This window comes from Sturnira hondurensis, unplaced genomic scaffold (genome assembly GCF_014824575.4).
Source record: "Sturnira hondurensis isolate 20B ecotype Veracruz unplaced genomic scaffold, ASM1482457v3 Scaffold0003693, whole genome shotgun sequence".
NCBI lineage: Eukaryota > Metazoa > Chordata > Mammalia > Chiroptera > Phyllostomidae > Sturnira > Sturnira hondurensis.
Genome location: NW_028076324.1, coordinates 7217972 through 7245128, shown reverse-complemented (window position 1 = coordinate 7245128; position 27157 = coordinate 7217972). Strand labels below are relative to the sequence as shown.

At 54.5% G+C, this 27157-nt stretch overlaps 1 protein-coding gene across 6 annotated transcripts in view; it reads left to right on the top strand.

Annotated features, from left to right (window-relative positions):
- The window catches only part of SBNO2 (strawberry notch homolog 2), a 55774-nt gene that overhangs the window by 16769 nt on the left and 11848 nt on the right, over positions 1 to 27157 (top strand). For 4 of the 6 annotated variants that reach the window (XM_037042329.1, XM_037042327.1, XM_037042326.1 and 1 more), the window contains exons 3-12: positions 953 to 1150; positions 9002 to 9075; positions 9683 to 9791; positions 23250 to 23411; positions 25060 to 25143; positions 25438 to 25534; positions 25972 to 26126; positions 26386 to 26519; positions 26596 to 26686; positions 26769 to 26911. In XM_037042329.1, coding sequence (XP_036898224.1) covers positions 1031 to 1150; positions 9002 to 9075; positions 9683 to 9791; positions 23250 to 23411; positions 25060 to 25143; positions 25438 to 25534; positions 25972 to 26126; positions 26386 to 26519; positions 26596 to 26686; positions 26769 to 26911 — 1169 coding nt within the window. In that variant the 5' untranslated portion in view covers positions 953 to 1030. Of the gene's footprint in view, positions 1 to 952; positions 1151 to 9001; positions 9076 to 9682; positions 9792 to 18584; positions 19364 to 23249; positions 23412 to 25059; positions 25144 to 25437; positions 25535 to 25971; positions 26127 to 26385; positions 26520 to 26595; positions 26687 to 26768; positions 26912 to 27157 lie in introns of those variants that run through there. The other 2 variants (XM_037042330.1, XM_037042332.1) reach the window with 2 other exon arrangements.

Genomic DNA, 27157 nt, shown 5'->3' with positions numbered 1-27157 from the left:
CCTGCTCATAGTGGGGGGGTGGGGCACAGGGTGGGGATGCTCAGTCACAGGCCACAGGGCAGATGGAAGGCATGGGGGGCTGCAGGCACCCTGGTGACTTTTTCCTGGAGAACAAGGACATTCTCAGTGGGAATGCTGTGTGTCCCTGTTCCAAACCAGGTCTGGGAACTTTTCCTGGCTCTGCTAGGCCCTGACTCCCCCAGATACCCTCTGGTAAGCCTCTCCTAGGTGGGTACCTCCAACTCAGAGGGGCCAGCTGATTGAACTCTGCCTTCCAGCCAGATGCCCTGGTCACAGAACCAGGTGCCCACAGGTCACCCCTCACACCAGGGGTCCTAGAGCTTATGGCTCTCTTGAGGGTATCAGGAGCACCCTTTGAGATCCACATATTTACCACTTCTCGGTCTTTTGGCTAAGATCAAGTAAGACCCACATATTTGTTATTTGTTGAGCCAGGCAGCCTGAGACACTGCTGTGACCTGCAGGGAGGTGGGGTTAGCCAGCCATGCTGATAGGCTGCCCTTATCCTGGAGGTCCAGGCCCATAGTTCCCAGGAGGGGGCCCGGGCAGTGGGTGGGACCTCCTGTGGACTTGGAGCATGGAGACCAAGTAGGAGTGCTCCCCTGGGGCCTGAAGGGCCCCCTCCCCAAAATAGCTGCTGAAGAGAGGCCCAGGAACTTAGAGGGGCCCCTGGCAGCGCTGTGGAGTTTGGGGAGCCTCAGCTTATATTCCCCACATTGAGGTGGTACAGTCAGGGTGGGTGGGGGGCATGTGGTACGTGTCCATGGGGTCCTGCAGTTGAGGCAGAGCCTGTTGGGGGGTGCCCTGACCCTCTTCCCTTTGTGTAAGCCCAGCCTAGCTTTCCCTCACCACCTGTCCCCTGCCCCCAAGGAGAGGGTCTTTGCCCATTGGGTCAGAGGGTGACCTTAGGACATTTCTTATCTCTTCCCAGGTCATGATGCCTCCACCTCGTAGCAAGAAGCCCAGATAGACACAGACATCCCCGTGGCCCGGGTCAAGGAGCTGCCTGATGCTGGCAGTGGGGCCCGCCATGGACGGGGAGTTCCCACAACATGAGGCCCCACCAGCTGGCAGTATCCTGTACAGTGCCCCACCGCTACCAAGCCCGCATAGCGGACTCGGTGTCCAGGTGAGCCCGGCCCACAAAGTTGGCCCTGGGGTGGGTTGGTGCCCTCATGGGGGAAACCTACCTGCCACCAAGATCCTCAGCTATGAGCCACTAGGTTTTTTTGCAAAGGCCATAACTGGCCCTCAGGGAGCCACCTGGGCCTAGCCGCCGCCTTCACCTGGAAGCTGGGACCCCTGTAATGGGTCGTGGTTGTTTACTTTTCTTCGGTATTTCTTCCTTTGTCATTTAATATACTTTTTTCTTTTTAATGAAAATACGCAAAACTTTTTTTAAATTTACTGATTTTTAGAGAGAGACAGGAAGGGGGAGAGAGGAAGAGAAAGTAAAACACCTATTTGTTGTTCTCATTGTTTAGCATTCATTGGTTGCTTCTTGTGTGGGATCGAATCCACACCCTTGGTGTATTGGGACAATGTTTTAACCAACTGAGCTACCTGGCTAGGGCCAACAGACGTAATTTCTTAAAGATTTATAGGAAAATTGCACAGAAAGTTCCCATATATCCCTCCCCCACATCCTTGTGTTGTCAATGTCTTGGTTAATGAGTGAGCTACATTGTTACAACAGGGGAGCCAGTATTGATATGTTGTTAGTCACTGAAGTTCAGTGGACATCAGGGTTCTCATCTCTCCATGCCAGACACTGTGGGTTTATACAAATGCACCGTGACATGTACCCACCACTACAGCACCACAGCATCATACAGAGTTGTGTCACTGTCCTGATACCTTCTGTGCTCTGCCTGTGTACCCCTCCCCAAGTCTGGGACCCACAGATCCTTTTCCCGTCTCCACAGTTTTGCTTTTTCAAAATGTCCTAGAATTAGGATCATACAGTATGCAGCTTTTCACATTGGCTTCCTTCACTCAGTAACATGCATTTAAGGTTCCTCCATGACTTTTTGTGGCAGGGTAGTTCATTCTTTTTTACTTTTTAAGGTTTTTTTTTTTTTAGATTTTAAATTTACTTTTAGAGAGAAGGGAAAGGAGGGAGAGAGAAAGAGAGAGAAACAGCAATATGCAAGAGATACATCATTTGATTGCCTCTCACACACCCCCAGCTGGGGACATGGCCCGCAACCTAGGCAGGTGTCCCAACCTGGAATCAAACCAGGGACCTTTCAGTTTGCAGGCCGGCACTCATTCCACTGAGCCACAGCAGCCAGGACTGGATAGTTCATCCTTTTTAGCACTGAGTAACATCCCATAGTCTGGATGGACCACAGTTTATCCATCACCTCCTGAAGGGTGTCTTGGTTGCTCCCAGGTTTTGATGACAGTAATGAGTATCATAAGTAACAAAACCACCATAGGAGCCAGCCTCATGTGAAAGAGGCACAAGTAGCCCCAGGAGAAGTGTCAGAATTCTCCAGTGAGTCAGCCCGGCACCTCCTGTCCTGGGTAGAAGCAGGGCTCCTCTTCCACTGTAGAAAGAAAAACTGCATTTTTCAGTGGGCAGACTGGAGCTTCTGGGGGCCCGGGGGAGAGCAGGTGGGGTGTTGGGTACCAGAAAAGAGCTTGGGAAGCAGCAGGGATGCGTGGAAGGCCAGGTGGGCAGAGGGAGGGAGAATCAAGATCAGGGTTAAGAGGAGTTGGGATATGGGCCCCAGGTCAGGTGGAGCTCAGCTTCCAGTGCTGGGAACCACCCATGAGGCACCAACCCATAACCAGAGCATCAAAAGGGCTAGGAGGATTCAGACTCTATTCTCTCCATGCCCACCTGTGCCTACATGGTGTCCTAACATGACAGGGCACGAGATCTGAACTTACTCACAGTCAGCCTCGAGCACTGGCTAGGCAGCGAGTCAGCTCTGAGTTGAGATCACCACCTGCAGCACAAAGCCTGCCTAAGGTCTGGCTGAGGTCCAGCAGGGCCTCTAGCAGGTCCAGGCACCGCCATGCATTGGTTCAGCCTCCTTTCTCTTTCCTATTGAAACTATGTCCATACATCCCCTGACCTACCCAAGCCTCTGCTCGTGTCGTCACGGCTGATACCTTCCCATTCCCCCTCTAGTCCCCTTCATGTCCCTGTGTGCTGTCCCACAAGTGGCAGCATGATTGTTCCTGTGGTTCCAGTATGCCTTGTTTCACAGGCTCAGAGTGTGAACTTGCTGTTCTTACAATGCACAGGATTCTTCCTTCTCAGCATCCTGTAATTTCCCTAATTATTTCCGTAATGTTGGGCCTTTGGGGTGGTTCCAATTTTCCGCTGCTATAAATAAGGTTCTGTGTTTTCCTCCCTCTTGTGGATTTGTCCCCCAGCTGTTTCTGGAATAAATTCCTGGGTCAGAACATGCGCTGAGAGAGTAGCCAAGGACTACTTCCCCCTTATGGTGACCTAGGAAGCCAGTGGAGGGCCAGGATGGAGCTCCTCCTGAACAGCTTGTAAAGACCTGAGGGGCTCAGAAACTGGGACATTGGGCAGCGACAGGGGACCCTGATACAAGGAAGGTGCCAGTCAAGCCCTGGCTTTGGATCAGGCTCCCCTGTGGGTAGTCGGAGCCCAGCTGACCAAGGCTGAGCTGCCCCTCCCCAGGCTGTGCACTCAGCCTGTTTCTGTAGGGCCACAGATTGTGGGGGTCACCCCTCAGGCCACACCAGATCTGGCCAGGGAGCTGTGGGCAGCCCCTGTAGTCCGCGCAGGCTGAGTCTGTGCTGGTCAATGTGGGCGCCATGCTCCTTCTGCCTTCCAGCTGGGCAGAACCAAGCCCAGGAAGGGGAACCAGAGTGGACCAGGCAGGAGGTGGAACTGAATCCAGGATTTTCAGTGTCACTGAAGTGGCTGGATTTAGCAAATAAAAACATAGCCGTCCAGTGAAATTTAAGTTTCTCATAAGATTTTTAAAGATTTTTTATTTATTTATCTTTAGAAGGGAAGGGAAGGGAAGGGAAGGAGAGAGGGAGAGAAATATCAATGTGTGGTTGCCTCTCATGCATCCCCTGCTAGGAACTGGCCTGCAGCCCAGGTGTGTGCCCTGACTAGGAATCAAACTGTGATCCTCTGGTTCACAGGTCTGCACTCAATCCACTGAGCTATACCAGCCAGGGAAGGTTCTCATCTCATAGATTTTATTTTACCATGTGTGTCCCATGTAATACTTACACTAAAAATTATTTTTGCCCAGCAGAAATTCCAGTTTCACTAGATGGTCCTATATGTGTGTGTGTGTGTTTGTTTTTGTTTTTAGAGACAGAGGGGAAGGGAAGGAGAAAGAGTGGGAGAGAAACATCAATATGTGGTTGCCTCTCATGTGTCCCCTACTGGGGACCTGGCCTGCAACCCAGGCATGCCCTGACTGGGAATCGAACCAGCAACCCTTTGCTTCACAGGCCTGTGCTCAATCCACTGAGCTACACCAACCAGGGGTCCTGTGTTTTATCTGCTTCTCTAGCAGGAGTGTTATCTTCCTCATCAGCTTACAGGTGGCCTAGGCAGCCAGGGCTGATGTCCCAGGGCCTGCCACTCCCCAGAGGGCTAGCCTCTGTCTCCAGGTGGAGAATCCCCAGGCAGGGTGCAGTCAGTTTCCTGTCTCTGGACCAATCACATCCCAGGGCCCTGCCCTCTAGATGTGAGGGCAAATAGAGCCACCATTTCTGGCTACACTGGAAAATCCCAGGGAAGGCTCTGACTGGCTGACTTTATGGTGCCACCTCTATGGGGAAGGACTGGGGTATTCTTTTTTTTTTTTTTTAATATCAGTGTATGGTTGCCTCTCATGAGTCCCCTGCTGGGAACTGGCCTGCAACCCAGGCATGTGCCCTGATGGAATCAAACCATGGTCATGTGGTTCACAGGCCCGCGCTCAATCCACTGAGCTAAACCAGCCAGGGCTAGGACTTGGGGTATTCTTTTTTTTTTTAAGTTGTTTAACATTTTATTTCACGGTTATAGTCAACTATTTTACAAAATAATTTTTTTGAACAAAAGTTAGTTGTTATTAAATACATTTCTACATATCAACTATTGATTCTTGACAATCAGTAATGATTTATTGATGACCCAATAAATATTTTATCTGACTGCACCCTGCCTGGGGATTCTCCACCTGGAGACAGAGGCTAGCCCTCTGGGGAGTGGCAGGCCCTGGGACATCAGCCCTGGCTGCCTAGGCCACCTGTAAGCTGATGAGGAAGATAACACTCCTGCTAGAGAAGCAGATAAAACACAGGACCCCTGGTTGGTGTAGCTCAGTGGATTGATTTATTATTGTTACTATTATTATTATTATTATTGGGCTATTTCTTCCTTACTCTAGTCCAGGCTCTGAGTAGAGGTGAGTACAAATATAGCAATATGTTGGAATATTAATAGGACCATCTGGTTGGAAACTTAACAGAAACCAACTCTCACTGCCATAAGCAGAAAAAGAATAAACATTTTAAAATAATATAGGAGTGTCTTACGTAATTTAAAAGTAGGAATTCAGCAAAAATTTGCAAATATACTTAAGGCACAGATAAACAAGTAGTCCAAAATTTCTTTATGCTTCTCACCACATCTTCTCTCTGTGTAATTGTTTCTCATGTTTCACTTGCTTTCTGCTGACTCATTTCCCTCGATTTTCCAGAACATAGGAAAACCCAGGCTCTCAAGCTTAAATTCTATTTGGCCAGCTACCTAAAGAAATTTCAATCTCTGTGTTGGATCCAATTCCAAATTTCTAAAAGCAGGATTCTGATTGCATAGCCCAGATCAGAGGTCCCGCTATTTGGTCCAATCAGAATGGCTTAGGTCAGGTTGGCTTCCGTTGCGTAAATCAGGAAGAGTACACATCCATTTTTCAGGTCGCTGGCACTGTGAGCTGTGTCGCCTGTCCAGGCAGGATCTCCAATTAATCCAAAGTCATGCGGCACCTTCCACTGGCAAGAGTTTTTTGTACTAAGTTCCAGTCAAAGTCTCTCCTGCTTTCCAGGCCACTCGGCCAAAGGGAGTGCCCCAAAGCCATGTGGGCCTCTTCTACCAAAGCTGCAGGGGTCCGCACTCCACCAAAAGCGCATGTCTTTCTTCTTCACCTGGTTGCAGGGATCTCCATTCTGGCAAAGCTGAGTGGTCTTCTCTTTCACCTGGGAAAGAGGAGATCTGCACTCCGCCAAAACCAAATGGCTCTCTCTTTCATGACTGCAGGGGTCCTAACTCCGCTGAAACCGCATGGCTCTCCCTCTTTCACCTGGGCAAGAGGAGGTCTTAACTCTGTCGAAACCTTGTGGCTCTCTCTCTTTCACCTGGGCAAGAGGGGATCCTCACTAAAGGCACATGGCTCTGTCTTTCTAGCTGCAGGGGTCTACATACATACTTCCAAAACAGCGTGGCTCTCCGGACTGGGGTATTCTTTTTTTTTTTAAATATTTTATTTATTTATTTTTAGAGAGAGGGGAAGGGAAGGAGAGATGGAGAGAAACATCAATGTATGGTTGCCTCTGGTGTGTCCCCTGCTGGGAACTGGCCTGCAACCCAGGCATGTGCCCTGACTGGGAATCGAACCGCGATTGTGTGGTTCACAGGCCTGTGCTCAATCCACTGAGCTACACCAGCCAGGGCCAGGACTGGGGTATTCTTGAGAGCTTGTTTGGAGGTTCTAGCAGGGGAGCGCAGCTACTCGTATACCCTTGACCGAAGACCGGTCCTCTCCTCTAGTTGGGAAGGTCGTCCTCTTCGACCAAGCGCGCAGCTTCGGGAGGGATGCACATGGATCGGTGAGGGAGGAAGGGGACACCCGCCTAGCCAGCCAGATCAGCCGAATCAACCCTGGTGATCAATGGGGTGACAGATGTTGCAGCCAGATCACCCTCACATCCTGGGGTATTCTTGATAAGCAGCCTTATTAGAGCGGAGTGCTCAGGGAGGGGGTTGAAGTTGCTGGGTAGATAAAGCCAGGAGTGACCCCTACCATCCTGCTTCTCCAGCTGAGGCCTTGAGGTCCTTCAGGACCTAGGGATCCCCATATCTGGTCTAGGTATAGGCAGAGAAAGTCAGGTGAGTGAACAGCCCCCTGAGTCCTCCCCACTCCAGATACCACAGAGTCCAGGCTGGCAACTGTGTCCCTTGTGGGCCTGCAGCATAGGCACCTATTCCCCGGACTGGCCTGGTTCACATGCTTTACATGTTGTGCTAGTTCATCTAAAGAAGCTGAACATGGTATGGAGTAGAATGTTCTAGAAGTGCCTTTGACCTCGAGAAGTTCATGTCCCTCAGGAGCTGGATTTCTCTTCTCAAATGGGGCCACAGTGGGAAGTGACCTTGAACCAGACCAATAGGGAGAAGTGGGATTCCTGGGGGATCCCGTTCTGTTCCCTGGGCCATGGCATGAATTCCTTCCAGAGGGTTCCACAGCAGATTCCTTGTAAGAGTTTTTGTACCTCTGGCCTTCATGCTGGGAAGAGGCCCTTTGCTTCTTTTCCCCCTAATTCTTTTTTTTTTTCATTTATAAAAATTTTGCAGCCTGTACAAAAAACTGAGAACAAGCAGGCCCCCCTGGGGCTTCTGCCAATCAATAATGTCTCAACATGTCTCTCTCCCCTTCTTCCTTGCACTGATTCTCTGGGACTGGACATCTGGACACTGACAGGCCCTGTCAGGGGTCAGAGGTGGGGCACAGTGTTGGGAATTCATGGCTGGCTCCTCCCCTTGGCATGGAGGAGGCACAGGAGAAGGGTGCCATGGTAGTTTTGGCCATCTGGGCTGCTTCTGGGCCAGTTCTAGGTTAGGGTCTCAGAGAGGGAGTACACAATAGCCTGGGGAGTTGCATCCAGCTGCCTTAACCAAGACCAAGACCTTCATGGGCTGGGGGTGGGAAGCTGCTGGCTGCTGGGCTCCTACCTTATACTCACCATCCAGCTGGGCCAGCTGGGAGAAGCTGTGATGGCAGCCAGTAAGCCTCTCCCCAGGGAACAGCCTCTCTGATGGGGTCCTATGTGGGCTTCGTTGCTGATGTGACTGTGACTTGTTTTAGGGGAGGGGACCTCTACTGAATTGACCTGTGTGTCAAGGTAGGACATGCCACTCCAGTTGTACAGAGGGGCTGGAGTATTCACGGTCCCACACCTCCAGGCTGATCCTGTCAAATCCCAGTATAAGGCCCCTTCTGCTCCCACTGACCTCAAGCTCACTCTTCCAGCCACTCACTGGTGTTTCCCAAAGCAGGTTTCTTGCAATCCCCAGGCATTCTTGGGCCAGACAGAGTTGGCTGCTACTGGTAGCCCCCTTGGTCCATGGGAGCTCTGGGTTGAGTGACCTCCCAACCTGCCTAGGAATGGTTGGGCCATGAGGGCCTTGCTAGGGAAGGGGCCAGTTCATGGTGTTGGTGGAAGCCCCTTCCCTGGCCTTGGCCCTTGCCCCTCTGAGAAGTTCCCTTTCCCTGGGCAGGCCACACATCTCCTCCTTGGGGCCTGGCTCTGCAGGGACTTGCGCCATCTTGCTTTGCATCTGGTTTTATTCTTTGCTATATAGAATGGGGGTGGGGAGACTCCAAGCAGAGTCCTGGGCCACCAGTACATGGGTCCTTATGAAACGCAGTTTCATAAGGGTGCCTCACAGTCTGGCTACCCAGGCCTCTGGGATTCTGGGACCACACCCACGCACCCCCCCCCAACCCCCCGCCGGTCCTGCACATGTATTGATCAATACCTTCATTTTCACTGCAACCTTCTCAGTAGTTTTGCCCATGCATGTGGGAAACTAAGGCACACAGAGGTTAAGTGATTCCCAGATGACCCAGCTAGGAGCCAGGGGCGGAGCTCATATCCTAACCTCAGAGCTCCTGGCCCTGGACCACTGGAACCCTACCCAGTGAGTGGGGGAGGGTCCCTTTTCTCCCATCCCCTCTGTTCTTCTGACACTCCCGCTCTGTTGCAGAGCGCTGTGCTACACTACCCCTGGTGGAACACCTTCCCTCCTGCACCATATCCAGCCTTCTCCAGTGAAAGCCAGTAAGTACTGCAGTGCTGGTTCAGCCACACCACCCTCAGGGGCTTTATTCTGCCTTCCCCTACTGTAGTCACAAATTAAACAAAACTAGAACTTGCAGCCGGAGGGTTTCGACTTCCTGCCAAGTGGACCATGGGCCTGGCCTTGGCTGCTCAGAAGCAGTTCAGATCATCTAGCTATGATCTTAGAACTCACCAGGGAAAAGGGCAAAGTAGTGGGGACAGGAACCAGGGAGGGCTCCACTGTGGGGAATGACAGTAGGTGTGGAGGGGTGAGAAGCTTTGGGGGCAAAAGGGACCAGGAGGGCATCTTCCTAGAGAAGGCTACAGGACCTGGGTTTTGTAGAGTAAGTAGAAGTTTGCAGGGTAGCACACCTGGAACTAGGCCAAGGAATGGCCTGTTCACAGGGCCTAGAAGCATGTGTAGTTTGACCCTCTTTTTCTGGGGTGCTTGTCCCGGGATGTGGGTGTGTGGGTCCCTCCCCTGAGTTTCTGAGAGGCTATAGTTTTTCCTTTTAGCAGGTGGCCCCACTCCTGTCTGCCATCAGGGTGAGGTGGACAGTGCCCCCACCACACCTGGTAGCTCACATTGTTCCCTGTCTCTCTCTAGCCCATTTGTGAATTCTGCCTCCTTCCTTGTGGGCCAATCCTGTGCGGACACTGGCTACGGCCCCTCAGCCACCACCCCCAGCTTCCTGCCAAAGAGCGACTTTCCTCAGGTAGGACACTCAAGTCGGAGCAGCCCCTGGAGCCCCCAGTGACCCAGCACCTGCCCACAAGTTCCCTGCTGCATTTCAGGTTGGCATCAACAATTTCTGGGCCAGGTGCCCTGTGGAAATGTGGCTCATTCTGGGAAATAGCAGTGCCCCTCAGCCCCGCCAGCCTGAACCGTGTGGCCCTGACGTTCGGGTCTGTTAGAGACTATTTCACCACGGTGGAGATCTGGTGAAGATCATGTGGAGAAGGAGGGGGCTGCCCCCGTCACCCCTTTGCTCATGTCCTGTGTGTGGGTGGTGGGGCAGCCTCTCAGAGTGCCTGAATCTTTTCCCTCAAACCTTGGTGCCTTCCTCCCTCTCCCAGCAGAGACCCTGTGCTCACCATAGTGTCTAGCAGAGGGTCTGGGGTCCCCATGCCCCGGCCAGAGCAGCGCCCGTCAGGTGCAAACACCACAGTCAGTGTCTGTGTCCCCAAACTCTGCAGCCATTTGAAAACGTCACCCACACCAGTCAAAGGAAGATAATGTTTGATTTATTCTCTCGGGGGACATGAGACATGTCCCTGCAGGAATCAGGTGGACCTTGCCCTTGCAGCCTCACCCTCAGGGTTCTTCTGCAGCGCCCCTGTCTCCTCATGGCAGCTCTGGAAAACCAAGCTCTGTGGAGATGATTTGTGGGAAGGAACCCACGCTTGGTCTAATGCTGGCGCCTTTGTTGAAATGTGATTACCCGGGGCTGTTAGAACCTCAGCACTGCATTTCCCTCAGAAACTTCAAATACTTGGCCCAAGCCTATTCTCTGTGACCTGGAGAGGGGTGGTTTGGCTCGGCATACAGTTGGGAACCACCCACATATGACAGTGCCAAGCCAATCAAGGAGGGAGGAAGCAGTAGGCACTCAGCTTGTGGCCTCAGTCTCCCCACTATGAAGTGGGAGCACATGTGGCCCATGAGGGGATGGGCTATGGAGGGATGCAGCACAAACCAGCCAGTTCAAACCCACTAGACTCACTTGGGTCCACATAGGCTGTTCAGCTGGCTCACACCCACTGTAGCCCGCTGTTCTCTGTACTTAGGGCTTCAGCAGGACTGGGCAGAGAGCTTGACCAAAGGGTGTGTATTGTGGTGCCCAGTATGCTCCCCAAATCCACATCCACCTGGATCCTTCCAATGGGTCCTTCTTTGGCAGGAGGGTCTTTGCAGGAGTGATCAGCCAAACCTGGAGGTGAGAGGACGCTGGTTATTTCGGCCCGTCCTAAACTCAGCGAATTCTTAGAGAGACAGAAGAGGAGACACCGACACAGAGGACAAATCACGTGACCATGGAGGGAGAGACCGGGCCATGGGGCTTTAGCCAAGGATACTGGGAACTGGGAGAGGTGGGAGGGACCCTCCTGGGACATTCGCCCCCTGGGGCTGTGGGAGCACATGTCCATTGTTTAAGCTGCTCCTCAGTGATCCTTGTGACTGCGTGGGAACAGATGAGGCTGGGCCTCATGGAGATGGGAGCAGAGGCCTCACCTGCCCCTTAGGGGCCATGCAGGAGAAAGTTGGGACCCCAAGTCCCCCAGGATAAGGGCCGAGATGTTAGAGATGAGAGACCTTGTGGACACGTCCCTGTAGCCTTTCTAGGCACGTTCACAGTTCCTTCCTTCAGCTGTAGCACACAAGGAAACCCCGGCCTTTGTGGCTGGGCAGGTGCCATTGCCAGGCCTCGGGAGGTGTCAGTGTCCAACGGTGGTCAGCCTCTCAGGGTGCCCTGGCTGTTGGCTGGAGACCCTTCCCTGTCTGCTGCATCTCTGGATGTTGGCTTATCCTGCAGTGCTGGGGACTTCTCAGAGCTCTGATGAAGTTCCTCTCCACCCATCTCAGACTCGACTCTATATCCAGACTTGTTACCTCTTGACACTTTCCCCAGCTGGGGCATCATCTAATGTGCAAATGAGCAAACTAAGGAATGGGGTATGAGGAGCCCAGGGACCTTGGAAGCCTCCTGACCCCTGTGGCCACCCACCCCGCCTTACTCCCCCATCTCTCTCTCTCTAATGCATTTGGCTCCCACCACCTCCCTTGCTCTGCCAAGAATCGACGCAGTTTCTCAGCCGAGAACCCCTTGGGGCGCCACACTGCCTTTCCTAGCACTCGGAGTTCATGAATCCATCCTACAGATGTTTATTGAGCGCCTGCTGAACGTATAATGGCCCATCACCCCTTCCAGCTGCCTTGCTGGGGCACCTTGGACCCAGATCTCCCTTTTAAAGCAGCAGAACCTTCCAGCAAAATCTCACCCCAGTTCTGAGCGTGAGATCAGATGGACATGAAACCAGAGTTTGCTGAGGGGTCCTGAGGCCCTGTTGGTCAGCATCCTGCAATTTGCTCATGACCCTTGGGCCTGTGGGCCAAGCCAGGGGGTCCAGACTGAGCCTAGTATTTGAGACCCTTTATAGCCAAGCCTGGCTGGCCCACCAGGCCCACCACAGGCACCCTCTTCTCCTGATTCAGATTAAGTGACATCTCCATGGTGGCTGGCTCCAGGACAGCTTCAAAGATGTCCTTATCCTGGTCCTGGGACCTGTGAACACATCACCTCATGTGGCATGGGAACTTTGCAGATAAGATTAAGTCAAGAATCCTGAGATGGCATTGAGCCTGGATTATACAGGGGGCCCAGGACTCTCCCCTCTGAAGCACCCGAGCCTCTGGGTCCATGGAGGAGGCTTAGGGCTGGAAAGCTTCTCTTTGTCTGTCCCCTGGCCAAGCCAAGTGTTCCCCAGACCTTTCTGACACCTGGCTCTAAGAAACCTGTTTATACAGGTTGCTTTAGAGCCCTGAACATGGGAGCTGGAGGAGCCTAAAAGAAAGAAAAAAATGCATTTCACTGAGTGGATGTGTCAGAACACAACCCCAAAGATGTCCCTATCCTGGTCCTGGGATCTGTGGATATCACTTCACATGGTAAAGGGATTTTACAGGTGGGATTAAGTCAAGGACCCTCAGGTGGAGGCAACCCTGGTTTCCCCGGGGGGCCCAGGATCATCATAGCACCGTCACAAGAGGGAGGTGGGAGGGTCAGAGTCAGAGATGGAAGAGGCTGCACTGGTGGCTGTGAAGACAGAGAAGGGGCCACGAGCCAGGGATGTGGACCCTCTAGAAGCTGGAAAAGGCCAGAAACGATTCTCCCCTGGAGCTTCCGGAAGGACCTGCCCTGCCTACACGTGGGTTTAGTCCTGTGAGATTCATGTTGAACTCTTCACCTCCAGAAGCATAAGGTAATAAACGTGTGCTATTTAAGCCAGGAAGTTTGCCGTAATTTATTATAGCAGTGAAAAGAAAACGATACACCGTGCAAATCCCTTGCGTGGCCCATGTACACTCTGGAAGTGTTCCCCACTGCTGTGTAAATCAGGAGGAATTGGAGTGAAAAATCTAGAGCTGGGCTGAGGGCAAGGGGTGAGTATGAACCCATAGTCTCTAATATACCTCCTGGTAACTAAACTCAATTCCCAAGTTTCCTCCTGGCAGCCAAAACAAAAAGAACAAGGAGATGAGCTATGTGACTCCTGTTACCTGCAAGGAGAAAGCTTCTCCTAGTTCCCCTTTGGGGGACAGAGCAATTCCCCCAGGGTCAGTCAGCATCTCACCCCCACCTCCACAGGGAATGCATCCAGACCTGTGGTTCCCCAGCCTGTGGTTGGCCTCAGCCCTGGCTTTGCTGTGTGAAGTCTTTGCTCTTCTCCTGTCTCTTGGGATGAATTATGGAACCCCAGGCATATTAGGTTTCTCCCTCAATTCCACGAATGAGCCTACCCAGGCCCAGGAACACTGGGGACAGGTTGGCTGTGCCTCCATGGGCCCTCACCCTTCACAGGTCCCAGCCTGGAGGATCCTGCAGTTCAGCTGCCTCTGAAGGCAGCTGTGCTGGATGTAGCCCCCATCACCCTGTCCCCTGCCCAGGGCCCGAGACCAGGTTCCAATGTGGTGAGGGCTCATGTACCCAGGCTGTCTGGAAAGTTGAGCTCTGATGCTTTTTACTGTACATTTGAATGTTTTCACAACAAAACAAATTTTAAAATATTTTAGAGCCCTGGCTGGTATGGCTCAGTTGGTTGGACATCATCTGCAAAGCAAAAGGTTTTCAGTTTGATTCCCAGTCAGGGCACATGCCTAGGTTGCAGGTTTGGTTCCCAGTCCAGAACTCATGTGGTCAGGGACTCGTATGAGAGGCAACTGATTGATATTTCTCTCCCATACTGAAGTTTCTCTCCCTCTTTCCCTCCCTTAGTCCCCAAAAAAGAAATAAATATTTTAAAAATATTTCAGATGTTCAGAAAAATGGCAAAAACACTATTGAGAGTTCCCAGCTGCCCTCGTTCACCCAGCTCCCATGCATGTCACCATCCTGTATAACCGTGACCTGTATCTCACAGAGCAGAAATGAGCCTGACTCAGCGCTTGTGACAGACACGAGTGCCAGGTGAACACTGAGGTCTCTGAAGAGCATTGGTCGGTCGTGGGTTTGTCGTGGTTTTGCCTCACTGGCTGAGCCTGGGGCTTTGTGCTTAGGGCAGGAGCCCCACCGACCAGCCCCTGCGTCTGCCTCAGTACATTGTCTCTGAGGCCTTGCTATTGATGTACCTCATTGCCAACAGTATTGACCTTGATCCCTGATGGGGCAGCCTCCCCCAGATCCCTCCAGTGCCTGCTCTGAAGCTGCTACTTCTCCACCTCGTCCTGAGACAGACACACAAGGTTGTGCAGGTGTGCTGGCCCCTTGTGGTGGGGGCAGGGATGGCCTTATCATTTGTCAATGGGTGTCGGCTATAGCGCTTGTGACTGAGGCATCCATCTGGCAGAGAGTGTTTTCCTCATTGCTCTGCTGACCAGCTGGCATTCTGTAGGGACAGCTGCCCCCTCCCTTTAGCTATTCAGTCATTCATTTATATCAATGTGGGCTATGATCAGCTGCCATCAGGATTGTCTGCTTGGGATTTCCTGTGTTCATGTGTGTCCCCAGTGGAGCACTTCCTCCCTTGCAACCACTTGGGCTGGCCCAGATTCGGGCTGTTCCTTCCCTGACTTGGCCCTTGCATCGCTTACCTCCCCAAGGAAGGGCCTCCTCTTCTTCTGACACTGGTTGGCATGGAGCCACTCAGGCCCCCAAGTCTCTGGTTGGAGATCTGATCAGCTCAAGGGGCTCACACTGGGGTATGTGAGCATGCAGCTTTTCTTTGTAGTTTATTTTTCATTGAGATACAACCTGCATATCAAAGGATTCAGTGACTGTTAGTATACTCACTGTGTTGGGCACCCTGGACCTCTGTCTTTAGTCGGAACATTTCATCACCTCCAAAAGAAATCCCATCCCCTATCAGCAGAGGAAAATCCCTTCCCCATTTCCCTCCCCCAGTTCCTGACAATCTCAAGTCTACTTCGTGTCTCTGGATGTGCCTGTACTGGCCAACTCACATAAGTGGAACCACACACTGTGGCCTTTTGTGTCTGGCTTCTCTCCCCTAGCATCATGTTTCTGGGGTTCATCCACACTGTAGCAAGTGTTGGTGCTTCACTCCTTTTCATGGCTGAGTAATGTTCTACTGTGTGGATGGACCACATCGTGTTTCTCCATTCATCCATCACTGGGCATGTGGGCTGTGTCTACCTTTCGGCTGTTGTGAATTCTGCTGCTATGAATATCATGCACAGGCCTTTGTGTGGACATGTGTTCCAAATGTGGCTGAATGTGGGGGAATGCTTGGGGACATGTCAGGTCAGGGTTGGTGGTGAGGGACTCAGCATCTCAGCATTCTGTCTCCCCTACCCTGCCACATGCTCACTTCCTAGAGCAGGCGCTGCCCTGACATCTCCCAAGGCCACCTGGACCCCTAACATCTTGGCCAGGCTCTGGGGATGACTCTCCCGTGTGCTAAGCACCCCTCACACAGACAGCATGGCATCTCAGGGCTTCTGGGAAGACAAGATGAGGTCATGGCTCAGAAAAATACTTCACAAACTCTCGGCAGCTCCCTCCTTGGCATGGAGCAGGTGGCATTGACTGCTTGGCATGTGGATTTCATGGGGTCAGAGGTCTTGGCTCACCAGTGCGTTCTTAGCAGTTACCAAGATTGGCAAAAAGACAGCATGAGATTCCTTCTCACAGGAGCCTGTTGGTTCATACCCGGCCACAGCCAGGAACCCCTCCAAGGTCTGCGCTGAGGGCCACCAGCCAGAACACCCCCACTGTGGTCTGTGCCAAGGGCCAGGACCCTGTGGGGGCAGGAGTGTGGGTGTATCCTGAGGGTCTCTGTGTGGAAGTTGGGCCACCCAGACACCAGAGAAGAAGGAGGTGAGGGAGGTTTTAGAGGCCCGGGGGTGTCCCACAGGTTCTTCCGAAGTCCCTGGTCAGGGTCCAGCCCCTCCTGATTGCAATGCCGAAAAGCATTCAGGGGTGGCATGCAGCTGAGACCACTCGGCCCACACCAGGCAGCTGGCTCTGTGATGGGCTGAGAGCAGAGCTGTCTGAGGGGGAGTTTTAGGAGCATCGTGAGACTACTCCCCAAAGTATCTCAAACTGGGCAACTTAAAACCATAGAGATGAGTGCCTTCCCAGTTCTGAGGCTAGGTGGCTGAGATCAAGGTATTGCAGGGCTGCCCTCCCTCCAGAGGTTTCACAGGGCGGGGCGGCGTCCTTCTTGCCTCTCCCAGCTTCTAGGTGCTCTGGACATCCTGGACTTGGGGCCGCATCGCTGTAGTGCCTGCCTTTGTCTTCATGTTGTTTCTCCCTGTGTGTCTGTGTCCATACTTCTCTCTTCTTAGAAGGACAGCAGTCACTGCCCTAGGGCCACCCCACTCCAGTGTGACCCCATTTTCCTGATTATACCTGCACAGGCCGTATTTCCAAATAAGGATTAGTTCACAGGTTAGGACTCAAACCTGTCATTTTGGGGGACACAACTGAGCCCTCAACAGGGACATCCTAGCAGTGAGATGTGCCTGAGGGGCCCTGTAGTGCCCTCCCTACCCCTCTGCCCAGCGAGTACTGCTCACTCCCTGGCTTTAATTTAACATGCTGTAACTTGAGGACAGACAGGCTACCTGTGGCCCAGGTCAGTGGTGGCCTGAGACTTTGAGTGTGTATGAAGAAACTGATAAGGCAGGTGGAGAAGGTAAGGGATGAGACCCCCAAACAGAGGGGGGGATCTCAGGAAACTGGGGCCTCTGGGCAGCCCCACAGGGCCTGGCTGCACTTAGAGGGCTGGAGCCACCAGCCTTGGGTGCGGCTCCCACCCACACTGGAACCCGAGGCACCCGTCTCACTTCAACCAGGGCCTCTGCCCAGACCTGACTTGGTGCCTTCCTACCTTCCCATCCAGGCCCTTTGCAGACCCGCAGCCCATGGTCACCAGGGCGGCGGGGCCACTGGCCAGCCAGTCGGGGTGGATGAGGTGGCCAGGTGCCCAGCGGGTGACGACTTCCCCAAGCAGTGTCCCCTCCTTTTCTATAGACCCCCAGCCACATCTTGGCTTCCCTGTCTTCTTGGGATCACCTTTGCCAGTCGGCCAACCATCTGGTGATAATATACAAGGGACAGAGTCAGAGTTTACAAATGTGACTGGCAACTTGACAAATTTTATGTCCAGTAAACCTAGTAATAAGTTTGTTTTTTTAAATTATTTTGTTATTATGTTTTCCTGTCATTAAAGATTCCAAGAAATTATTTTTTAAATGGTGACAAAATTTGCATACCTTAAATTCACCCTCTTAAAGTATATTCACAATGTTATGCAACTGTCACCGCTGTCTTGTTCTAGATTGTTTCTTAACCCCCAAAAGAAGCCTTGTCCCCCTTAGCAGTCATGCCCATCCCCTGACAACCATTAACCCATGTCCTGTCTTTGTGGATTTGCCTGTTTTGGACATGTCACATAAATTAAATCACATCATGTGGTCTTTTGGTATCTGGCTTCGCCTACTGAGCATGATGATTTCAAAGTCCACCCATGTTGTGGCGAGTATCAGAGCTTCACTCATTTTCATGGCTGAGTGATACTCTGGCGTGTGGGTGGACCACATTTGTCCACTGACAGACATTTGGGTTGTTCCTGCCTTGTGGCTGTTGTGAATCCAGCCTCAGTGGACGTGCGCACACAGGTTTCCTCTAGGCATGCTTGCATTTCTCTTGGCTGGACACCTAGCAGTGGCATTGCAGGGTCTCGTGGAAACTGTGTGGGCTTTGGAGGAACCTCTCGCTGTTTTGCAGAGACACAGACGCCTGTTGTACATTCTTACCAGTGTGCTGAAGATTCCTACTCTTCTCTGTCCTTGCCAGCACTTGTCACTGTCATCTGTTTCAGCCTAGCAGTCCCTCAGGTGTACAGTTTGTCTCACTTACAACCTGCCTTTTCCAGTATCCTTGTGGTGTCAAGTGTCTTCATGAGCTCTCTGCCATGTGTGCACTTTTCCTCCCACCCGTGGTGACTACAGCCTGGCAGGGCACATTGTCAGGGTCCCTGTTGCCCCCGGCTGTGTGGGGGGACAGGACAGGGACCGCTTCAGTGGCCTCATTGGACTGCAGAGTTGGATCCCGTGACCACCCATTCATTCCCACGGGGTGGGTTCCTGTGCCTAGGGTCCTCAACCTGCAGGGCATGATGGTTTTACATACCCTGTCCACCATCCATTCCTGGTCCTAGCCCTGTGCGGTAGTGAGGGGAGGCAGGGGCCGGTGGGGTGGGGAGGAACAGGGCTTCAGGGGCAGGCAGAGTCCTTGGCAAGTATGGAGGATAAAGAGCTGGGTGGGTCTGAGTGCCCGAGAAGAGGACTTCCAGGGGGAGCTCAGCGTGGGCAAAGGCCCTCTGGTGCCCAGGAGGCACTGGAGACAGCCCCAGGATGGTAGGTGAAGGCCATGGAGCTGGGTTCAGGCTGAGGAGCTAGGGGCTGGGCCCAGGAGAGTGTAGGGAGACATGGAGTAGTGGGAGGGACCTTAGTTTCCTCCCTGTGTCCTGGGGCCTGTGCCCCTTAGAATCACTGCTGCAGGCATCTCAGGAACAGCAGAAGGTCCCCACCAGGCCCAGCCAACAAGGGGTGGGGGCCAGGTAGAATAGAACCCAGCCGTCTGGGGAAACTGAAGCAGGGCTGGGAGGAGCTGCCCAGCATCCCAGTTTGCCCCCCCTGCATCCCATCTGAACCCTGAGCGCCTGCAGAGGGGCCTGGCCACTGTGGATGGGGCACCCAGGGATGGGCAGGGTACGACCTGGCGGACTGGTGCGTTGTTGACAGCCTCTGTGGCTAGATTCCGCCCTGTACAGTAATTGTCCCTGCATTGCCAGTAATCACCCTGACTTACCAGGCAGGCATCATTTCCTGAAAGTCAGCGGCCTTAGGGGAAGTAGGCGCTGGTGGTGACTAAACCAACATGCAAATGCAGCCTGGCTGGGGCTGAGAGCAGAGCTAGGAGCTGGCTGCTGTCTGCCGGCCCAGCGCCCAAGGTCATGAGGGAGCGCTCCTTCGAGGGGACCCACCGGCGGCCACGCCATGTCCCAGCTACAGTTCTGGTTGCAGTTTGCAGAACTCAACAAGGTAACACTCCCTCTGAGCCTCAGGGTAATCTGGCTCCCTCCCACCTGGCAGGGACCTTCTGAGGGCTGCCTGGACCCACCAGACCCGGGGCCCCTCCCCTCCTCCTGGCTCCTGTTGGCTTTTTGGCAGCAATGGTGAATTTGCAGGAGTTTTCTGAGAACTGGTGGGGACGAGGGGAGGGACCACGGAGGCGCCACAAAATGAAAGTGCCTGTAGCCAGCAGGAGGTGGGAGGGGCTGTGTCTGAGTGCTTGCAGTCCTTGCTCTGGTACCGGTGGCCCTAGTGTTGGACTTGGGAGTCTCATGGGCTCTGGGGTGTCCGGGGGCACCCATCAGAGTCTCTGCCAGCAGTGGCAGACCCGGTTTGGGATTGGTGGGAATGGATCCCTGTAACTCCTCATTTCCCCAGGGACCCAGGTAAGCATCAAGCCCCTGCCTGGAACAGTGAAAGAACCCATTTGAAGGTCATTTCTGGGGGTCTGCTTTGGCTAGGAGGGGGGTGCTAAGCTGCTGCAGCTTCCCTGGGGGAGGCCCTGAGCTAGGTCAGGGGTGGAGGGCCATCCTGTCCCGTGCTGGGCTGTGGCACGGGGGAGGGGCACTGTGTAGCAGCTCCAACATGTCCTGCCATCCCCTCACCTAATCCCGGGGTCCCTGAAATGCTGTAGAAATGGTAACTGCAGCAGATGACCCCATGTTCTCCTGGCTCCTCAGAGCTGTTAGCCGGCTCCCTCCCCACTCAGGGGCTGCAGCAGGGAGAGCAGTGTGGGGGTCTGGGGTCTGGGGAGAGATGCTTTAGGTGGGAACCCCAGGAGGACAGTTCTGGGTTTGAGTGGTCTTGGGGGTCTGCTGATATCTGCTGGGAATCAGGTCCCCACCAGGAAGGGTTCCGTCCTCACCTCCGTCCAGCTCCCCACCCTGCACAGGGGGTGCAGCTGGAAGGATCCCTGGGAGCTTCACCTCCCCTGAACCCTGATGACCCATGTGAGGCCCCTCCTTCCTTTGCCCAAGAATTTAGGGGCCCCCACTTTGCTAGCAGCTGGTCGGGGTGTCTGGAGGCAGTGTCCCCAGAGTGGGTGGGGGACAAGAGCACCTACTTTCTTAACATATGATATATTTTAGAACAGATTTAGATTTCACAGAATCATTGTGGATGGTGTATATTCTCATGTCCCCCTATCCAGCCCTCTGTTCACACCTTGTATCACTGCAGTGCCTTTGTCACAGCTGATGAGCCAGGACTGAGACGTCATTAATAACTGAGGTCCATATTTACTTGATTTCCTCAGTTTCCCCTTCAGCCCCTCCGACTAAGTCAGTTTCCCTTTTTTCTTACGTGGACACCTGGACTGTGTCTTTTCAGGATGTCCCCAGTCAGGATTTTCTGGTGTCTTTCTCATGATTGAACTGAGGGATGTGCCCTGCTCATTTGTCACATCACTGTCCCTGTTGTCCCCAGGCCTCCTCCTGGCTCATGTCGATCCTCATCTCCTAGCTGTGGTGCTAGTCAGACTTCTCCACTGGGAAGTCCCCTTCCCATCTGCCGTCCCCTTGGGTAGGGGTACCTCTGTGCAGCCACTTGCTGCCAGGGCCATTCTCCCTCCTCTGCCCCCAGGCTCTGCCCACCACTCAGGGACCATTTGGCCTCCGAAAGCAGAACCACCTATCAGCCACCCAGGAGCTAGTCTGTCTAGGCTCAGGTGGTGCCCACCAGGGCATACTCAGCTGTGGCCCCAGAGGGATTTCACCAAAGACGTGGCTACCTCCATCTGCACCCAGACCACACCCTGCCCAGCCTGCAGGCATTTCTGGGGTCTCTGCCTCTGTCACTTTACAGGGACCAGGTAGCAAGACTTAGAGCCTGGCCTTCCTTGGCATCATCCACCAGACTTGGGCTGAGCCACCTCTGAGCCCCACTGCCCTGGGAGAGGTAGAACCCAGGGGAGGTCCGGCCTTGGGGTCGGCAGGGCCAGACTTGCCCATGGTTGCCTCGGGTTGCCTCAGTTCCTCCTGAGATAGCTGCACTGGCCTTTTGAATCACCTGGCTCTTGCGTAAGTGGGCTGGGCACCCAGGAGTGTCAAGGTGTGCTCCCTCCAGCTCCTGCCTCTGTCTTTTATAAACCTAGGAACTCTGGACTTTTATAAACCTACACAAGCCACCACCTGTGCCTGGTGCCTGAGCTGCTCCTGCATTCCATTAGGTAGCCTAAGGCCCCGCCGCCTCCCCTGGACCTATCCAGATCACAGAGTCTTGCCTGCTGGAAGCAGTGGGGTAGTCTGGGTCTGCCCTACCCCTGCCCCCACATGGGTCCAGGCTGCTCGCTGTCAGGGGCAAGGGTGAGGACAGGCCTGGTAGTCTGAGCTCCCTCCTTGCACACCACAGGAGTGTGCGGCTGGCCCCTATGGCTCCCTATGTACCTGGATAACCAGGGCTCTGGGGGGGAGCGGGTAGGAGACTCACCCAAGGCCCCTAGCCTTATACCAGCTAGCTGACTTGGCCAAGGCTGGTCTTTCCTGCATGTCCCCTGACCCCCGGCTGGCACCAGGACAGATGTTGTCCAGGTGGGCAAGACTGAGGCTCCTGCATGCACCCGTCCCTGGAGAGGCCACTGGGTGGACCCTAGGCCCGTCTCCTTCTCCATTCCCTTGGAGCCTGCCTCTTTCTGGGGCTCTGTATATGCCGATGTCAGAGTCAGAGCTTTGGGAAAACTGATGGGGTCATCTGCAGCTCCCCTCACCCCCAGGAATAGGGATCTGATTCTGACTCAGATTGCTGAGAGGGGAGCTCCAGAAATATGGGCCTCACAGGGCCATGGGGTAGGCCTGGGTGCTGGCTGAGACTTGGGCCTGCTAGCTATGGCATTACAGGCACATCAGAGTGGGTTCTGGGGTACCCTTCCTCCCTGGAGTCCACTGAACTGAGCCCACAAGGCCCCAGACCCCCACCCTTCAGCCCATTCTCCTTTTCTTCCCGTACTGGTTGGTGGGACACAAGTGCAGCATGTCCCCCAGCACACCTGGCCATGGCTCTTCAATGCCTCTGATGTGTAAGTGGTGCACAAGGTCTGGGGCTCCAGGAGGGTAGCCCTGCCTGGACCCTAGGGGTGGCCTCTGCCAAGACCACTGCCAAGGCCACTGGCCCCACTTGCTCAGGAAATGCTTCCACAGACGGACTGAAATGCTTGGGGCCTGGTGTCAATGTGACCGGGACTCTGTGGCCTCAAAGGGCAGGCTGGAGGAGAGGTGCTCATCTGGGAGGGCTTGTGGGCCTTCCTCTCAGTAGTGTTGGCTGAAGGTAACTCCCATGCACCCTACCCAGCTCCTGGGCTTTCGGGGCCCCTGTCTGCAAAACAGGTGGCGGGTGCCGCAGGGCAGTCTGGTTGGTGGCTCTCTCCCCACCAGTCCAGTACCCCTGAGTGGCCAGGCCTCACATGTCCCTATGTCCAGTGCAGGCTAGGCACATGCAGGCATTCAGTGCCTCTGCCTGAGGGGTAGGGGCGTGGGGGCAGCACCAGTGCCCCTGGTGTCGTGCCGATTTTCTTTAAATTTAGGTCTATACACTGTGTGTAACCTCTGTGAAGCAGGCCCACAGGTGTGGGGCCCCTGAGTCCTGACAAATTTTTACCTGGTGTCACCTCCTCCACAGGAATGGGCCAGGAAAGGCACAGAGCAGGTGTCACCTTCTTCTGGTGTCACCTCAGTGGAGTCAGTGCACAGCTTGTGGGGTCCGGTCTCTCTCATGAGTGTTGTGTTTTCAGGGCTCGTCCATACCATGGCCAACATCAGAGCTTTGTTGCACTCACGGCTGGGCAGCATCTGCCCCATGGCCAGCCCCTGTGTGCCTGTCACAAAGCTGCCCCAGCTGCGCCCTCACCTGGTCTGTCTTCTAGGAATCCTCGTACCTCGATGACCTCTCCAATGCCTCCATCTTCTCCTCATCTGTGGACTCCCTCTCGGACATCCCAGACACCCCTGACTTCCTGCCTGCCGACAGCCTCAGTCAGGTGCCCACCATCTGGGACGTGAGCACCGGCTCCTCCACCCATGACAAGGTCAGTTTACCTTGAAGCCTCTGGGCTGGCAGGAGGATCAGGACAGTTCAGACATCAATGAGGCTGTTGGTCCAAGGCCCTCACGTTTCCTCTGTGGCCCAGAAAACACTAGGGTTTGTGGGCGAAGCTCCTGTGTTGGGCACCCTCCTCCTCCTCCTGTGTAAGTGGTGTCACAGCCAGACACCCCTGCCCCGTGCCTTCAGTGGCTCGGTCTCCACACCCTGCTCTGTGCTGGACCTGTTGGGGAGACGGAGGTCCCCAGGATATGAGCGAAATGTCATATCTCATGGTTCTCACCCAGGGTGGTCCCGCTCCCAGGGACACCTGGCCATATCTAGGGATATCCGTGGATGTCACAACTGGGGGTGCTGTTGGCGTTGAGTGCCTGGGGACCAGGGGTGCTGCTCAGCCCTCCATAGTATTCAGGACGCACCCCCCCCCCACACACACACACAGAGTGACCTGGTCTTGGTTTCAGCTGTGTCAAGGGGGAGAGATCTTAAGCTAACTAAACGTGAAGTCACGTGATAGCTTAGAAAGGCAGTGGAAATCCCTATGTAGAGGTCACTTTGGGGCTGGGGGCTGGAGGAGGAGTTGTTGGCCAGGTCAGGTGGCAAGAACAGCTTGTGCAAAGAACCCTGTGACAGGAGCTGGTCTGGTGTGCCCTAAGGTCAGTGGTGGGCCCTGTACCTGGCCAGATAGGAGCCAGGAAGTGAGGCCAGTCCAGGAGAGTCATAAGGGAGCAGGTTCCGTAAGTATGCCAGGCCCAGACTCTAGCACATGCCCAGGACCAGGCAGTAGGGGCACCCAGCATGGGCCTGGCAGGGGGACAGGTACTGCCCTCCAGGGCAGCCCAGCGAGGGCCCTGCCTTTACCAGCCTTGGTGGACAATCCAGGCCCATCTCAGCATCTAGGCAGAGTAGCCAAATGGACATTGGCATCCCCCACACCTCCCAGGGTGCTCAGGAAGCTCCCAGTCCCTGGGAGGAGGAAGTAAGGGCAGCTGAATCCCAACGCTCGCTCATACTGTGCAGTACTGTGCAGCGGCCAGCCCACGCGCCGGGAACCCTGACTCAGCCTTCTGGGAACCTGGCTGAGGCTATTTGTTTTTGTTAATTCAAAAAAAAAAAATGGAGAGGGACTTGAGCATAGGTTTCTGACTTCCCTTTTATTTTCTTTAAAAAAAAAAAAAAACTTTGACCATGTTCTTAGCCTTGGGAAACAGCTAGAGTCATAAAACCAACTTGGTTTGCGTGACTAAATCCCCTGGTGACCCTCGTCCCTCTGAGACCATAAATGGCACCTCTGGTCTGGGATACCCAGCACATACAGTCATTGGTCTGGGACAGTGGGTCTGCATGGGGCTGAGGAGGATGAGGATGGCCACATGTTACTTTCATGAAGCATGTTTCGGAATCATACAGTAGGTCTTGGCCACCAGACCCCCCGGAAGAAGGCTTGTGCTTGACTTATACCTCAAGGGGAGGGGTCTTTCACCAGAACCACCTGGCAGGCAACAGGAAGGAAGCAGAGGGGCATGAGGATGGCCTGGAAAGCCTGACTCCAGGCCGGTGGTTCTACCAAGGTGCTTCCTTGGCACGTCCAGCCTGCAGGCTCATGTCCACCCACCCCTTCATCTCTCTTCCAGTTGTTCTTACCCAGTGGTCCATTTACTGGCCTTGAGGACCCTGTGTCCTCCCTTCCCAGCACCCCACTTCTTGTCAGCTACCAGGTGAGCTGGGCCCCTTTCCTAGCTCTGCCCCTTTCCTTTCCTAGGACTAAGGAAAGCCATTCACACTCAGGCACCTACTGTGTGTTAGACCCTGGGCTGGCTTAGAAGGGTGTGCCCATTTTACAGGTGGGGAAACTGAGGTCCTGGGAGGCATCATGTTGGGGATGGTAGGTGGGCTCTCTCCTCACCACCCCCATCACTGGGCTGGCTGGTGGATCAGGTCCCTGCCCTTTGGGAGAGGCTGGCCTTACTGGGCAACAGGGCTGTCCCCACCATGAGGACATTGGTCTTTAGTCTCAGAATCAGCCAGAGGAGGAGGAGGAGGCAGAGGAGGATGAAGCAGAGGAGCTGGGCCACACAGAGATCTATGCGGACTACGTGCCATCCAAGTGTGAGTGCATGGCCTCCCCTGGCCCCCGGCATGTGGGAGGAGACCCCTGAAGGACACCCCCAGCAGGTGACCACAATTGTGCACATCCCCACTGGGCCTCAGGGCTTTTGCAGGTGGGCACCCACTTCTGGGGTCCCTGAAGCAGTGAAGGTGGGCCTGGTAGGGGTGGAGGGAGGTACAGTTCTGTAATTCTGGTAGTAATCCAAACTTTGCCCCAAACCAAGGTGGAGGTGGCTCAGAGGGTATGATGGAAAGTAAGCCCACTTCCTCCAGGCCCAGCCTCCTCCCTGCCCAGGGAGGGTTTTATGGGTCTGCCCCTCAATGTCTGTGCAAAGTACTGATGGGCCCCCTCTACCAACTCTGCTCTGCTGGGCCCCATCCTAGTCCCACCCCCATCCTGGTCCTACCCGGCTGAGACCCTGATTCTGCCCCTCTAGCCAAGGTCGGGAAGCAGCACCCAGACCGTGTTGTGGAGACCAGCACGCTGTCCAGCGTCCCTCCACCAGACATCACCTACACCCTTATCCTGCCCGCCTCAGACAGCGGGGTCCTTTCTGCCTTGCAGCTGGAGGCCATCACCTATGCCTGCCAGGTAAACCTGGAGTCTCCCACCTGACCCTGTCCTCTGTCCGGGTGTCTCAATACCTTACTTGACTCTGTACCTCATGGGGGATGTTCAGTGTACAGTGGCCACCCTACCTTTCCCACGTGGAGGTGTCCTGGTGCCCACCTGACCACACACTGCATGGGGGCAGTCTCAGTGCACCACCCACCTCCGTACCCATGAGATTTCCAGTGCCCACCTAACCCCATCCCACATGGGAGTTCTGATCACTGCCCCACACCCACAGCAACATGAGATCCTGCTTCCCAGCGGGCAGCGGGCAGGCTTCCTCATTGGCGACGGTGCAGGTGTGGGCAAAGGGCGCACGGTGGCTGGCATCATCCTTGAGAACTACCTGCGGGGCCGCAAGAAGTCTTTGTGGTGCGTGTTCCCCTGGCACGTGGGTTGGGTGGGGTTGGTGGGGGATAGCTGACACCCATCAGCCCTCATCCCTTAGGTTCAGTGTCTCCAATGATCTCAAGTATGATGCGGAGCGTGACCTGCGTGATATCGATGCCCCTGAAATTGCGGTGCACGCGCTGAGCAAGGTGGGTGGGCAGCCCCCTCCCTGTCGCCCAGTGAAGGGTCCTGGTGACCCACAAGCATGCCCATGCCCACCTCTCTCTCCAGATCAAGTATGGTGACAACACTACCTCAGAGGGCGTCCTGTTCGCCACCTACTCAGCCCTCATCGGGGAGAGCCAGGCTGGCGGGCAGCATCGCACGCGCATCCGGCAGATCCTTGAATGGTGCGGGGAGGCCTTTGATGGTGTGGTATCCTGGCCCGTGGGAGGGGTGGGAAGGGAGGAGGAGGCAGGGTAGACACAAAGGAGAGGCGGGTGGAGGGGACAGGAGCAGCAGAGCACCAGGGGTGGGAGGAGGAGGGAACTGGAGCAGTCGGAGAAGGGGGAGGAGTGGGCACCTAGGGTAGATCTGGGCTGGAGGAGGTGGGCTGAGGTGGGGAGGAGTGGCTGCATGGATGGGGTTCAGGGGCGGGATTAAAGGAGGGGCTTGAGGGG